The sequence below is a fragment of the Cyprinodon tularosa genome, unplaced genomic scaffold, assembly GCF_016077235.1.
Source record: "Cyprinodon tularosa strain WSP-4 unplaced genomic scaffold, ASM1607723v1 ctg1422, whole genome shotgun sequence".
NCBI classification, from domain to species: Eukaryota; Metazoa; Chordata; class Actinopteri; order Cyprinodontiformes; family Cyprinodontidae; genus Cyprinodon; species Cyprinodon tularosa.
In genome coordinates this window covers 1,638-15,497 of record NW_024038246.1, presented here as the reverse complement: position 1 = coordinate 15,497, position 13,860 = coordinate 1,638, and the positions used below count along the sequence as shown (strand labels likewise).

Here is a 13,860-nt window from a genome sequence, read left to right as displayed (position 1 = left end):
TATGTTGTTTTTGTTTTCCATATGATGTAAGGATATTTATTTTGGTTAGTGACCTCAATTTTAGTATCATGATGACCGCAGAACACCCCTTAAAATAATTTGTGTCTTTTTCATGCATTTAACGAATTAGGATGTTTGACAACCTTTAATCAAGAATTTTTATAGAACGTTTTTCTGTTGATGTCACAGTTATGTAAGATGATTAGCTGGAGGCAAAGAAACCAACACCTTTAGGGGGCCATGACAAACCAGCGCAGGGTTTAAAATGACATCCTGTTGTGTTGTTGGTTGGAGTGGACAGAAATTTAATAGCATGTCTGCTACTGCTGCCAGACAAAATACATGATAGCAGCTGTGGTTATATAAAATCAAACTAATACCCATTTCCCACTGGGTAAAAAACAAAAATGGGATTTTAGTGGCAGTGGGAACAGCTCAAAGACGCGTGTCTACCCGGATCAAACGATTTGGCAAGCGAGCCATGTTAAAATCGCCATGGCTCTGATTGGCATACTGTAGGAACACCAGAGCCGGGCTAACCCGCTAAAATACGTGATACCATTGAAAGAAACGTACGGGTGTCAACAAGCATGTCGCTTCTGATTTAACAAGCCGAAATAAACATGGAGCAGCTCTGAAGAGACGAATTCAGACAGATAGTAGAGCCAAACTCACTGACTACGCCCTGGCTTCCTTATGTTTTGCTCTCCATTGTTTAATTCAATTCAATTCAGTTAATTTCTATAGCAGCAATTCACATCATGTCATCTCAAGGCACTTTCCAGTTCACCAGATCATCCAGTCAGATTGATTCAAACTTTTTCTACCTAAGGAAACCCAGTTGATTGCATCGACTCATTGACTCTTCAGCAATCCCTCACACTAAGCATGCTTGTAGCGACAGTGGAGAGGAAAAACTCCCTTTTAACAGGATGAAACCTCCAGCAGAACCAGGCTCAGTGTGAGCGGCCATCTGTTGAGGCCGACTGGGGTTCAAGGAGACAGAAGCAGAGACACAAAAAGCAGCTGTAAAAGGCGGCCCCGTCCAGGAAACACACAGCCAGGCAGACGAGCTCCGAGCCAGCTCCCATGTCATAAGATGAGGAGAGCGCATCCAGCCAGTCACAGTCGGAGAAACCGGACTACACTGGAAAACAGGATGATCTCCAACATCTAGAAACAAGTGTGTTGATGGAAGCAGCACAGCTGATATTTCTCTCCAGGATGGAGTCACAGCCAAACAGGAACAGACCAGATGAAGCTACTATGAGAAAAAGCAGAGAGAGCAGAACGTTAGAGATTGAACAAATTCTGCAGAACAAAACATTGAGGCAATTTAGATGCAAATTGAGAATGATTTTAAGAATATCAGCCCCTCTTTTACACTTAGAAGTGGATCGATGAAGAGATTTTAGCCAAACTCCTGTCTCACCTCTGTAGATCATATTGCCTAAGGGAGAAAATACAAATGCTTTTCTTACATTACATACACTTTAACTGTTAACTGGATGTGAATGCTTTGTCAAAACTTTTAGACACGGCCTTAAGAATCGCTGGGCATCTCTGAATAATATGGGTCACTGCAGTTGTTTTCTTAAATAAAAAAACTATGAAATAATTTCATCAGTTATATTTTAGGGTCAGTTTTTGTCAACCCAAAGTTTTTGCCTGGCATTTTCCCCAGCAAAGATTAATCTACATGGAGTTGGGGCAAGTGCATAGAAAAAAATTGTTAACATCCATGTCAACAAAGAGGGCAGAGGAGGTCAGTAATTCGCCTGCTAGGGCTTTTGTCCTGATGATTCAGGGATTTCGGTTCTATGGCCAGGATCACGATTTTTGGCAGCCATACCAGCATGTTAAATCCCCACTCATTGAAAAAACAGCTAAAGTTAGAGCTGCAAACCCTTTGATTGAGGTTTATATAGCAGAGATCACCATATTGAGCAGGTGACCAACTCCAGCACTATTTGCAGGATGAGCAGTAAGGTAAGAGCTTTCCATTCACTCAATCCAAGTTTTGACCATTGGCACTACATCTGTATTGCCTTTCGTCTCATGCAGAGGAAATAGTTTGTTGTTTCTAGGTTATATTGCAGTAGAACTGAATATGAAGACATTGCCATATTCAGGATTTTCACTTGCACTTTCTCCTCATGCTCCAATTCTTGGACTCAGATCATATTCTACGAGGACTGGAACTGTTAGGGCCGCTCATATGAGTGCGATACAGACTGCCCTGACATGCACACCCACTTCACTCGCTGCAACTCCATCAAGGTGGAGAGTGGCTGCTGGGTGTTCTATGGGAAGCCCAACTACATCAGCCACCAGAGGAGAGTACCTTGGCTACCAGTGTTGGGCGGGCTTTGACACCATCCACTCATGTCATACCTTCTCCTATGTGAGATTACTTAGTTTATAACTGATAACTGATTTTATTTTATATGCGTTTTACAGTCCAAATAAGTTGTTATCACTGATATGTTTTGAAGACAGACCAATACATTGGCCAGGTGATATTTTTTGCCCAAATTTGCATTTTTTCGTCTATTGATGTCGGCCATTATATACAGAGCCCTGGAATTGACATAAGAAAATATATATATAACTAGTTCTAATCTGTCCATCCATCCATATATTTTCCGTCACGCTTATCCCAAGGAGGGTCATGAGGGGTGCTGGTGCCTATCTCCAGCTGGGTGATGGGTAAGATGCGGGGTCCACCCAGGACAGGTCGCCAGTCCATTGCAGGACAACACAAAGACAAACAGGACAAACAACCATTCACGCACGCACTCACACCTAAGGAGAATTTAGAGAAGCCAATTAACCTAACAGTCATGTTTTAGACAGTGGAAGGAAGCCAGAGTACCTGGAGAGAACCACTGCACTCTCAGGGAGAGAATGCAAACTCCATGCAGAAAGACCCCGGGACGGGAATAGAACCCTGAACCTTCTTGCTGCAAGGCAGCAGTGCTCCCCTCTGCACAGCCAGGTTCTAATCTGTTCTGTAATTATTTGTTCCTGCTAAATTCTAATTCTTGCACATAGAAAACTTTTGTGGCCATATTATGAGAGGTTTTACCATGTTAAAAACATCTGGGGGTTTTGCCTTACCTCCTTTTTTCTAATTCCATTTTTAAAAATGGGTCTAAAGTCATGCATTTCTCCCTCAACATCCATCCATAGTGCAGCACAGTGCTGATTGGCACGGTTTAACTGACTACTGATTGTTAATTGAATTCTAAATTACCTGTTTTTCAGCCATAGAAACCAGTGAAGCCTAAAGCTTTGAGTGGCCTTTGACCCTTACCCTATTGCTGGTAGGTTAAAGGCAAAGCAACATGGAGTTTATATACATTCGTCCAGACCACAAACTAAGCATCTGCTCACACAGAATGAGTCAGCCTTTAGTATGTGTAAATTATGCGCTTTGGCAGCTGGTCGTCTTTCATACCTAGATGTCAATATTTTATTTCAATGCCTCACTAATGAGTAATCAGAATCTCTTTATACTTTATCCCACGCCTAAAATAAAACTCCATCAGCCTATCCTTGTCTATCATGTTGGTTTGTTGCTGTGTTACAGAAGGTGTGCTGTAGGAGGATTGTTTTAGAAGTTTGTGTGCATCATGTATTCATACTGTGGCCACATATAAGTTACATCAGGAGAACAAATTTGCACAAAAATTTGTTTTTCAAGAGAACGAATTAGGATTTTGTGAGCACAAAGAAGTACTTTGGGGCCAAAAGTTTATATTTCGAGGGAATTAATAGGTATTTCCTGGAAACGTTATATATTTGTTTCCCATGTCAGTACACAGGCTCTGTGGATAAGGCATCTGTTGACCGATTCATTAGTGCATTAATTCCTAAACAGTTGGTTACTAACCCTAGGGGTGATACAATGTAATTGCAGGAGGCATGATAGAAATTAATTATATAAATGAACCAGTTTAAGAGTTTATTTGTTTGAAAGCAATGTTGAATTCTGGAACACAGTAGAAAAAAATTTAAATAATTCTGATCTAATGCAGATTGTAGTTTACTTTATTGCAATATTTAATTTGATGATGTTGGCTTTTCTTAGTTTAGACTATTAAAAACAGGTTGAAGATTAAGGGGGTGCAAAAACATTCAAAGGAGGTCCCATCAAGAAAAGTTTGGGTGCATTCAACAGATATTTCTTGAGATCACCTGGAACAGATGCATTGCTGGTTCCTCCATTTGCTATCCACTGTTAATTAGATTTTTCTCTAAATACTTGTCTTTGTTTAAAGTGAGTATTGTGTAACATTTGTTGTTATAGTGTCAGTGAAGGAAAAAGCAACGTCAGCTTGAATCGCCCGAAAATTAAAGGCAGGATGTATCAGGGGTCGGTTAGATTGATGTCAAAATAATCTGTATCTGAACCGACCATATAAAACTAAATACAGCTGGAAAATGGAGATGTAATGAAGCAGAATGATGAAAAGTCTTCCCTATGTCATCCAGCAGCCTAAATGTACAGCAGCATATAAGAAATGGCTTAGGATAACCTACCTATTTTGGAGGCCATATTGGAAGGGTAGAGGAAAGAAGAAACTTTCTGAAGTAAATTTTTTTACCCCCTGATTAAGGCATTCAATCTACGTCCATCAACTTCTCTACTCCCCCAGCGAATGAGCAAACATCAGGCTGGTTTCTAACAATAAGCTTCATCAAACAGGAAGGTTTTAAACCCTCCTTAGAAGTAGACAGAGTGTCTACCTCACAGTCCCTAATATATTGCATAAAACTCACTGATCTAAAGTTTAAACCAAAACAGATTTACCTGGACAGGTAACTGATTTAACTGGACCGTTAAATGCTTAGTAATACCAAGTTGTTTGGCTGTGAGTCTATCAAACACAGTACAAGAAGGGTATTTCTTATCTTGCATCCTCCACCTGCAGACCAGGGAGGGCCCCTACCGTCAGAGATGGGAAGTAACGAAGTACAAATACTTCGTTACTGTACTCAAGTAGATTTTTCTGATATTTTTACTTTACTTTACTACTTATTTTTATGGCGACATTTTACTTCTACTCCTTACATTTTTACACAAATATCTGTACTTTCTACTCCTTACATTTTAAAAAATTGGCTCGTTACTTTAGTTTTGAATCATTTCAATGGAGTTACCGTTATTATTTTTCACGTCATCAATACCAAATTCAATCTAATTGGATGGGAATCTACGTTGCATTTGACGCACCACTACAAGATGAATCGACAGATTCTGCGGTATTCATTGGCGGCAAATCATTGCAGCTTGGTGGCGGTGGCGTTAGCATAGTAGCATGGACGGCGAGATGATTGAAAATGAACACAACGGAGATCTAGTCCTATTGGCAGACATCCATTTAAAATGTAGGCAACGGCATGAAAAAAGTGGTTTCTACTTTTACTTTTATACTTTAAGTAAATTTACAAGCCTGTACTTTGTTACTTTTACTTGAGTATAGAAGTTTAATCAGTACTTCCACTTTTACCAGAGTATTTTTTTAACACAAGTATCTGTACTTTTACTCAAGTACGGAAAGTGAGTACTTTTGCCCTCTATGCCTACCGTCTCCGAATATATGAGTACGCCAACTTCTAAGGCCAGATGTTGGACTTCAGCGAGGACTGTGAGTCAGTACAGGAGCAGTTCCCTGCTCGCGATATCTACTCCTGCAAAGTCTTGGGCAGCTACTGGACCCTCTATGAGCACCCAAACATCTGTGGCCGGCAGTACTTCTTGAGTCCTGGCGAGTACCACAATTTCAGTGACTGGGGGGCCACATGCGCCACCACAGGCTCATTTCGTAGGGTCACAGAGTTATAAACCTATCATTTTACAGACAGCTAATGCTAAAAAGTAATATGTATTAAGAGCCAAAGCTGGAAAATGTTAAAGTACAATGAGCTGCTGTAAACTACTATCTTATCAATAGTTAATAAATGTCTTGATAATCCCTGATTTAGTTCCTGGTTTTAAATAAATATTGTGTACTTCATACATTTTACTGGACATCTGTAGCTCTAAATACCTATGATTTACTGTAACCCAAAGCACTCTTGGTGTCTGTGTCAGAAGAGAAACCACCTGGTTTAGAAAGCCTCTTAAAGCATTGACTTGCTGTACAGCAATGCCTGCCACAAAACAACTTGACAATTGCATTTAATCATGGTAAAATCCTAGGTTATGGCTCTACATCTATAACCTGATTGTCTTACTGTCAGGCAGTTGTTAGAATTTCAATGTAACAACTGCTATGACCTATGTGTACTACTCTGCCAAAAGAAATGCATGTCTCAACTCACTCCTCACTGAAGGAAAGTGTCTTTTTTCTGACGGTGAAGGCTTGAATTATCATATTGACACCAATTGGTGCCGTTAATTCCACTTTCTCATTGAGTGCCAAGAATCAGCACAGTTCTTGGCCTGCATGGGAGTTAAAGATACTCAGCACAATAAAGCCTAGCATTGCAAATATTTATATTTAACCTCAAAGTAACACTGTAAGATTCTAACATGCTTTGAGGCTTTTGGTAAAGTACAGCATCCTAAACAACCGGGCCATTTGTTTCACACACAGCAGCATGGCCAGATGATTGACCTGATGATATGTGGCAAGGTGAGCGAATGCTGCCAGGCAAGTTAGTTATTTAATTTAAAATAATGGTAAATAAACATGGCTTAAGCCTCTTTTACTGTTTTTAGTATATAGGCATTTTCTCATTATAATGTACGGAACAGGATTAGGGGCACTGAAAAAAAAAAAAAGTTAACTGATTTTAAAATATTATGTCAGTCTAATATGGTAAAGAGTCAGAATTCCGACTTTAATCTCAGAATTTCTGCATTTTTTCTCAGAATTCTGACTTTAATCTCAGAATTTCTGCATTTTTTCTCAGAATTCTGACTTTAATCTCAGAATTCTGACTTTAATTTCAGAATTCTGACAGCTAACAAACATGTTAGCATCAAGCCGTAGCCATGTCTGTTTTAGAGACTAGCTCTCGTGTTTAAATGACCTTCTGCTCCTCCATGAATGAAATAGCATCACCGGGGACCTCTCGGGCACGTAAAAAGTTGCCTAATTCCTTCATTTTCCCCCAATGTGTTACTGTTCCTCCAAAACAACTCAAATCTTTGTCAGTGAAGCCGAGTGCTTCCACATATCTACCTTTGGGGTGCCCTTCTACATTAAGATCCAACATTTTGAGATTAAAGTCAGAATTCTGAGAAAAAAAGTCAGAATTCTAAACTTAAAGTCATAATTCTGAGACGAAAGTCATGTTATACTCAAATAAAAAAAAATCAGTTAACTTTTTTTGTTTTTTCAGTGGCCCTAATCCTCTCCCGTAATAATGAACATATTTATTATCTTAAAAATTAGCATGAGAATAATTGGTCAAGTGGGCATGGGGACAAATCTAGATGGTCTATAGGGAGGCCAGACTTTACGCTACCCTCCTGATGGTTCATGCAAAAATGGGTAACAAATCATATCACAAGGGCGCAAAGCTATGTGAGATTACTTTATGTATAATGACTTTGTTTTATATGCTTTTTAGAGTCCAAATAAGCCATTGTTACGAATATATTGTAAAGACAGACCGATACATTGGCCAGCCAATATTTTCAGCCCATATTTGCATTTTTTGGGGAAAATTGTTTTTATAAAACAATTGGGCATCAATTTAAGGAAATCACCACCCAATATAAATCTTTAAGTATGTAAATCAGTTAAAATAAGATAACACCAAAACTGTCTGGGTTATGGCTATTGTGAAAAAAAAAACGACAATGATTTAAGTTCCAGTAGTTTTTTTCCTTGTAAAAGTGGGGGCGGAGCTTTTGTTTATCTCTTGAGCTGGAAGCAGTAAACGGGATGACGTTTCTGCTGTTTCTTCAGACGTGATCTGGGGGAGTAGCTGTTTCCATCCTTTCCTCACCTCTCCTCTTTCACCTGCTTTAAACAGATTAGTAAATCACCAGATATATTTGTATTCAACCAAGAATTAGTTTAGTTTGTCATGGTTTTGGTTCTGTTGTTCTTTACTTTGCTCCTTGTTTTCTAGATTTATTGGTTTAATTCCAGTTTTGTTGTAATTTCTAGATTTATGTTAGTTCTCATGCTTTTCTGTTGTCCTCTGTTGCCCTCTTGTGTGTTCCTTTCCCCTTGGCTCCCTAGTTGTCTCCTCACACCTGCTCCTTGTCAGCTCGTTAACCCTTCCATTGTCTCAGGCCCCATCCACACGAAATCAAAACGAACACCAAACGCTAATATTTTCCAGAACGTTTGTCGTAAAGACGGAGACATAAAATAAATGTGATCGACCACACGAATGCATGAAAACGCTGCAAAATGTATGCCAGGCCTGTAAGTGGCGCTGTGGTGCCAAAGCAAAAATAGGCGAAAACAGGCAACGAAATGTTGGGCATGCGCAGTAATATTTATACAACAACCAAACCGGAAAACCCCTGCGGGTCCATTTTCGTGGTTCAGTCAAATTCAGGTGCTGAACTATGTCGTCGATATTGCTCTGTTCTTCCTGGAGATATTCCAGAAGAAGAAGATTCTGTTGTAAGCCCGACAGCAGGGCGAGTAGCATGAGCAGCAACCATTCAACACAGTACGGCGCCATTGTTGTTGAGATACTGTGTCGCGCATGCGTGTTTAGAGGCGACGCTATGACGCATGTGTGTAAGAAAAAAAATGCGGTTAGAGCTTAAAGATGACCGCGAAAACGGTGTTTCAAAATCTTCCCACTCTGAAGGCTGAATAAAAAAAAGATCGTTTACAGACCCCCGAAACGCCGGCTTCGTGTGGATGAGAGGCTGGTTTGGTGAAAAATTTGTGTGTTTAGGCCAGGGTTTGACTTCGTGTGGACGGGGCCTCAGTCGGCTACATATACTCTTCCTCTGCTGTCACTCCTTGTTGGCTCCTTGTCTTTCCTCCCATGCTGTGGTCTATGTTTCTCGTCTCTCCCTGGCTCCTCGTGTTTGGTTTTCCCCAGATGTCTCCATAGTTCTGGTTTGTTTTTTTATTATTATTTGGATTTTTGCATTCTTGCCTTGTTTACTTTTTTGCCCCATTAAACTGCAAGAAATCTCCTCAGCCTCTCTGCCTCTGCATTTGGGTCCTCAAACCACAACTAAACCCTGACATAGTTTGTTTTGTGTGTATATTTCATGTTGTTTGTGTCGGTATAAAATGACTTAAAAGTGGCTTTTGGAAGCACATTTTCCCGAGCGGCTGCCGTTTGGTATTGCATGAGTCAATCTAAACAGTTGTTGGGTTTATTTTGGAAACTCCTGAGGAAATGCTTTAGCTTTTAATAATAAGGTTGTAAATGCATTTATGGAGAAATAAGCATTTTATTGGTATTTCACACTGGTTTTGTGATTTTTTTTGTTTAATTCTGAAATGTTTATTCGGAAATGTTTAGTGTTAACGTAAGCATATTCCATGCTGCCTTTTTCAAAGATCTGTAAACTTTACAACAGCTTAACTTTGTATTAGTTTGGCATGCACATTTCTTGTGGAGGTAATACTTCATTAAGAGTTTTGAACCAGTAGAAGGCTATGATATAAAATGGAGTGACTTTATTCACAAAGACTGTTAATGTAAATACATGATTATACAGATGTGTTCATCTCAGGAATATAAGTGACCAAGAAGATTTTTTAACATAAATGTGATACTGAGGGTGGTTTAAAGGACTTTTACAACTGAATTGAGGAACTGAGTGAGCAAAGTTTTAATGAACTTAAGAAAAAATACAGCATTGCTTGTGACAAGATAATCTTCAATAAAAAATATGTGATCTGGGAGAGAAACATTATCAATCCTTTCCTCACTTCTCCTCTTTCACCTGCTTTAAACAGGTAACATATTTGTTAATGTGGTCATCATACTTGTATGGAGGATAAAAAGTGCCAAAATTAAATAAATAAATACAGCATTAAATAAATAATTAAATGTGTCAATAATTAATTAAATGTGGAATTAAATAAATAAATAAATGTGTCATTCATTTAATAAAATAAGTTTTCATTTTATAAAAAAAAAATATATAATTATTTCAGTGTGCATTTAATTATTTCACGGTCGTGTGTCGCAGTGTTATCTAACACCTGATTGGTCACCCTGCACATTAAGGCGAAGCAAATCGATTACAGAGACTCCATTCGCGTTAACCCCGCCCCCTTACTTTGATGAGTTTGACAGATTCTTTTAATGGTTTCGATGCACTGCGACACAGAACCATGAAATAATTAAATCCACACTGAAATAATTATATATATATATTTTTAAATAAAATTAAGACGTATTTTATTAAATTAATGACACATTTATATATTTAATTCCTTAATTCCCTGAATTACACATTTAATTTATTGTTTATCGCTGTATTTATTTATTTAATTGTGGCACTTTATATTAACGAAGTGGTTTTAATTAATGAATGACACATTTATTTATTTATTCCACATTTAATTAATTATTGACACATTTAATTATTTATTTAATGCTTTATTTATTTAATTTTGGCACTTTTTATTCTCCATAACTTTGAGACCCGTAACATTATATTCTGTTTAACTTGCCCTACTGGGAGCAGTCACCTGAACAAAGACGAGACCTCGTCCTGGTAAACCTTTAGTCCCCGTAAAATTGTCAGTGAAAGGAAGTTGTTTCCAATCTCACATCAATCAATCAACAAAAATGTTTCTATATAGAATCAATTCACAAAATGTCTTCTTGAGGAGACAGAGACGGACAAAGGGTGCATAGAAGCACAGATCCAGGACCACTAATTAAGGGGAGAAGGATGTGATAGTAAATTAGTGGGACTGCTCCTGTTGACTTCAGTGAAATCAAAACAATCATTGGCCATGTACACAAGCTCCACATTGACAGTTCTACAGTGCATATCTATGGTGTAGCTTTTGCTGGAAGCTTTACCATCTCTGTCACATACAAGAGCAGGATGACTCCTGCAGAGTCTGCTGACTCTAGGCCTCATTTGAATAACAACATACAGCTAAAGCAGAGTCCCTCATGAGTATATAATCAAAGTTAACTGTTTGGCTTTTGACAGCAGCCATCATGGGAAAGGTTTGTGTTTGTCTCTTTCACTTTATTGCATGTAGGGTTAATGCTGATGGAAGGCTCCCTTCTGCTCCATCAGATCATTTTCTATGAGGACAGAAATTTTGGAGGCCATCACTATGAGTGCATGAACGACTGCGCCGACCTCCACTCAATGTTTGACCACTGCCGCTCCATACGCGTGGAAAGCGGCATGTTCATGATCTACAACCAGCCCGGGTTCACAGGGAACCAGTTCTTCATGAGAACGGGAGAGTATTCTGATTACATGGGAATGACTGGAATGAACGACTGTGTACGGTCATGTCGCATGATTCCTTCGGTAAGCAGTTTTACAACTAGGAGGGTTATAGAAGTGTTCACTATGTATTGATCTTGATGGACAGTAACTAGAAAACTGCAAAAAGTTAGCTTTATCATTCTCTCATATACACACACACACACACACACACACACACACACACACACACACACACACACACACACACACACACACACACACACACACACACACACACACACACACACATATATATATATATTGGCTTCTGAATAAAAAAATGGACATGGTCAATGGAAACAATACCAGTCAAAAAGTGGTCAAAGTGGTGAAGAATGACCTTCCAGATACAAACCGATGATATGGTTGGGGCCAACCAACCCAAAAATGTGATCATTGATGAGCAGCAAAGGACGGCTATCAAGACAAAAGGTGGAGAAATTGGAAAAGTACCAAGGACTGAGGGAAGAATTAGAGACTGCTTGGCAGGTAAGGGGCAAGTGTAGTGCCCACGGTAAATGGAACACTAGGGGCAGTAACCCCTACACTGTAAAGTGGCTCCAACAGATACCGGGAGCAACTTCAGACATCTCGGTCCAGGAATGCCCAGTTCTAGAGACAGATAAGATACTGCGAAGGACCCTTAAGCTCCCTTAGGTAGAGGACCCAAGCTTGAAATGGAGAATACTTTCCTAAAGTTGCTCATAATTTTAAGCACCTTAACACTACGCCATGTCGGATTTCTTATGTAGACACTACAAATAGTAAGAACATAGTGACGGTCATGTTAATTGATGACACATATCACTTTAAAAAAAAAATCTATCCTGAAACTGGGTTAATATTATTGAAATAAGCAATTGTTTGCTTTTAATGTAAAAAAAAAAACATCTTGCTGCTGTCACTTTTGTGTCTGTGTTAGACTATGGTTACCTTTTATATTTGTGTACTTTTGCCCCAGTGACAGCTTATCACTCTGCTCTGACACTTATAGTGGATTTCTAACCTGTTGCATTATTGGCATTATGGGTCTGCCTCAAACGCTGTTATTGGACAAGTCTGTTTTAGACTGGAAAGAGCCTTTAACAGACTGACTTTATGTCCAATGTAGGTGAGTCTGACTACCCAGACAACCAATAAGTACTCTTTCCATTTCATTATTCCTTTCTTAACCTAAATGTTTAGACTGAACCTTAAATAAATCCCTTTGTCTCCCCCTCCCCCACAATGTAGAACACACTTTAAAAATCTTGCAGCTTGATAGCTTCATCTCCCTGACTGATATTAAAGATGCATGTATGGACATAGAGGTGTTGTTTGTAAAGTGTCCAACATTTTAAAAACATGTTAACTTTGTTCGTGGATTTGATATTTATGAAAATTTCCGACTTTTTATTTTCTCTCCAGAAGCTTTTTAATTTCAGTGACTTTCAAAACTTGACTGAACATATTTAGGTCAAAGGTTCTATTTGTATTTTCCGTCTTATGTTGCCCAGGGATTGATTGACAGACCTGTTCAGGGTATGCCCTACCAACTGATAGACAAAGTTCTACTTTGCAACTGACAATAATGAAACCTCAAGTATAAATGGATGAATAGGCCAAAATGTGAATGTTGTCAGTTAAGTTTATGTGTTTTTGAAAGAAGAACTGGATGCTATCAGCAATTCTAACAACCATTTAATGGTCTCTAACCTTTAGGTATAATAAAATTAAACATTATCAGATTTAGGATTTTTGATGTTAATGACTCCACCATTCACACTCTCCCAGCACAGAGGCAACTTCATGATGCAACTGTATGAGCACTTCGACATGGAAGGTGATATGATGGAGCTCACGGAAGACTGCTCAAACCTTACAGGTCGCTTCCACATCACCAACTTCAACTCATGTAACGTCCTTGATGGCCACTGGCTGGCCTACGAGCAGCCCAACTACAGGGGGCGCCACTACTACTTAAGGCCTGGTCAGTACAGGAGCTTTACTGAATGGAATGGAATGAACTCCAGGATTGGCTCCATTAGACGACTCATTGATCAGTAAGGACAGGACAGGGCTCTTCACGAAATGCCAATGCATTGACCTGTTTCACGCGCTTAATAAAAAGACATCAGTGCACAAGTGGGTTTAGCTTTGTTCATTTAAAGGCTGTCTTCCTCCAGGAAGATCTAAGATGGTCTAAAAAGCTGACTCACATCAGAGGTCTAAATAAAATGTCAACACCAACTTTTATCATGTTCTGAAGTATCATCTACATACTGTTTATATCTTCAGTCGATATTCTCCAATCTCCTAATTTGCTGTTACTGAGAAAGATAGATGATTGAAAGGCTGGGGGATAAGGAGACAGAAGCAGACATAAAGAAAGTCACAGAAATACAAAAGGCAAATGTAAACCAGCTCCACAGGCGGCCCCGTCCAGGAAACACACAGCCAGGCAGACG

The 13,860-nt window shown here is 39.1% G+C and overlaps 1 protein-coding gene and 1 pseudogene across 2 annotated transcripts; both read left to right on the top strand.

Moving 5' to 3' along the window:
• The first annotated feature begins 1,977 nt into the window (after positions 1 to 1,977).
• Positions 1,978 to 5,851, top strand: LOC119779094 (annotated as a pseudogene).
• Positions 5,852 to 11,047: 5,196 nt separating this feature from the next.
• On the top strand, positions 11,048 to 13,572 carry LOC119779095 (gamma-crystallin B-like). 2 transcript variants are annotated; one of them, XM_038278625.1, is made up of 3 exons: positions 11,048 to 11,139; positions 11,213 to 11,455; positions 13,187 to 13,572. In XM_038278625.1, the coding sequence occupies exons 1-3, from the start codon at positions 11,131 to 11,133 to the stop codon at positions 13,457 to 13,459; spliced, it is 525 nt and encodes a 174-aa protein (XP_038134553.1). In that variant the 5' UTR covers positions 11,048 to 11,130; the 3' UTR covers positions 13,460 to 13,572. The 2 variants fall into 2 exon arrangements, with proteins under 2 accessions (XP_038134553.1, XP_038134552.1); XM_038278624.1 differs by lacking the exon at positions 11,048 to 11,139 and having other exon boundaries at positions 11,146 to 11,455; positions 13,187 to 13,569.
• Positions 13,573 to 13,860: the final 288 nt, after the last annotated feature.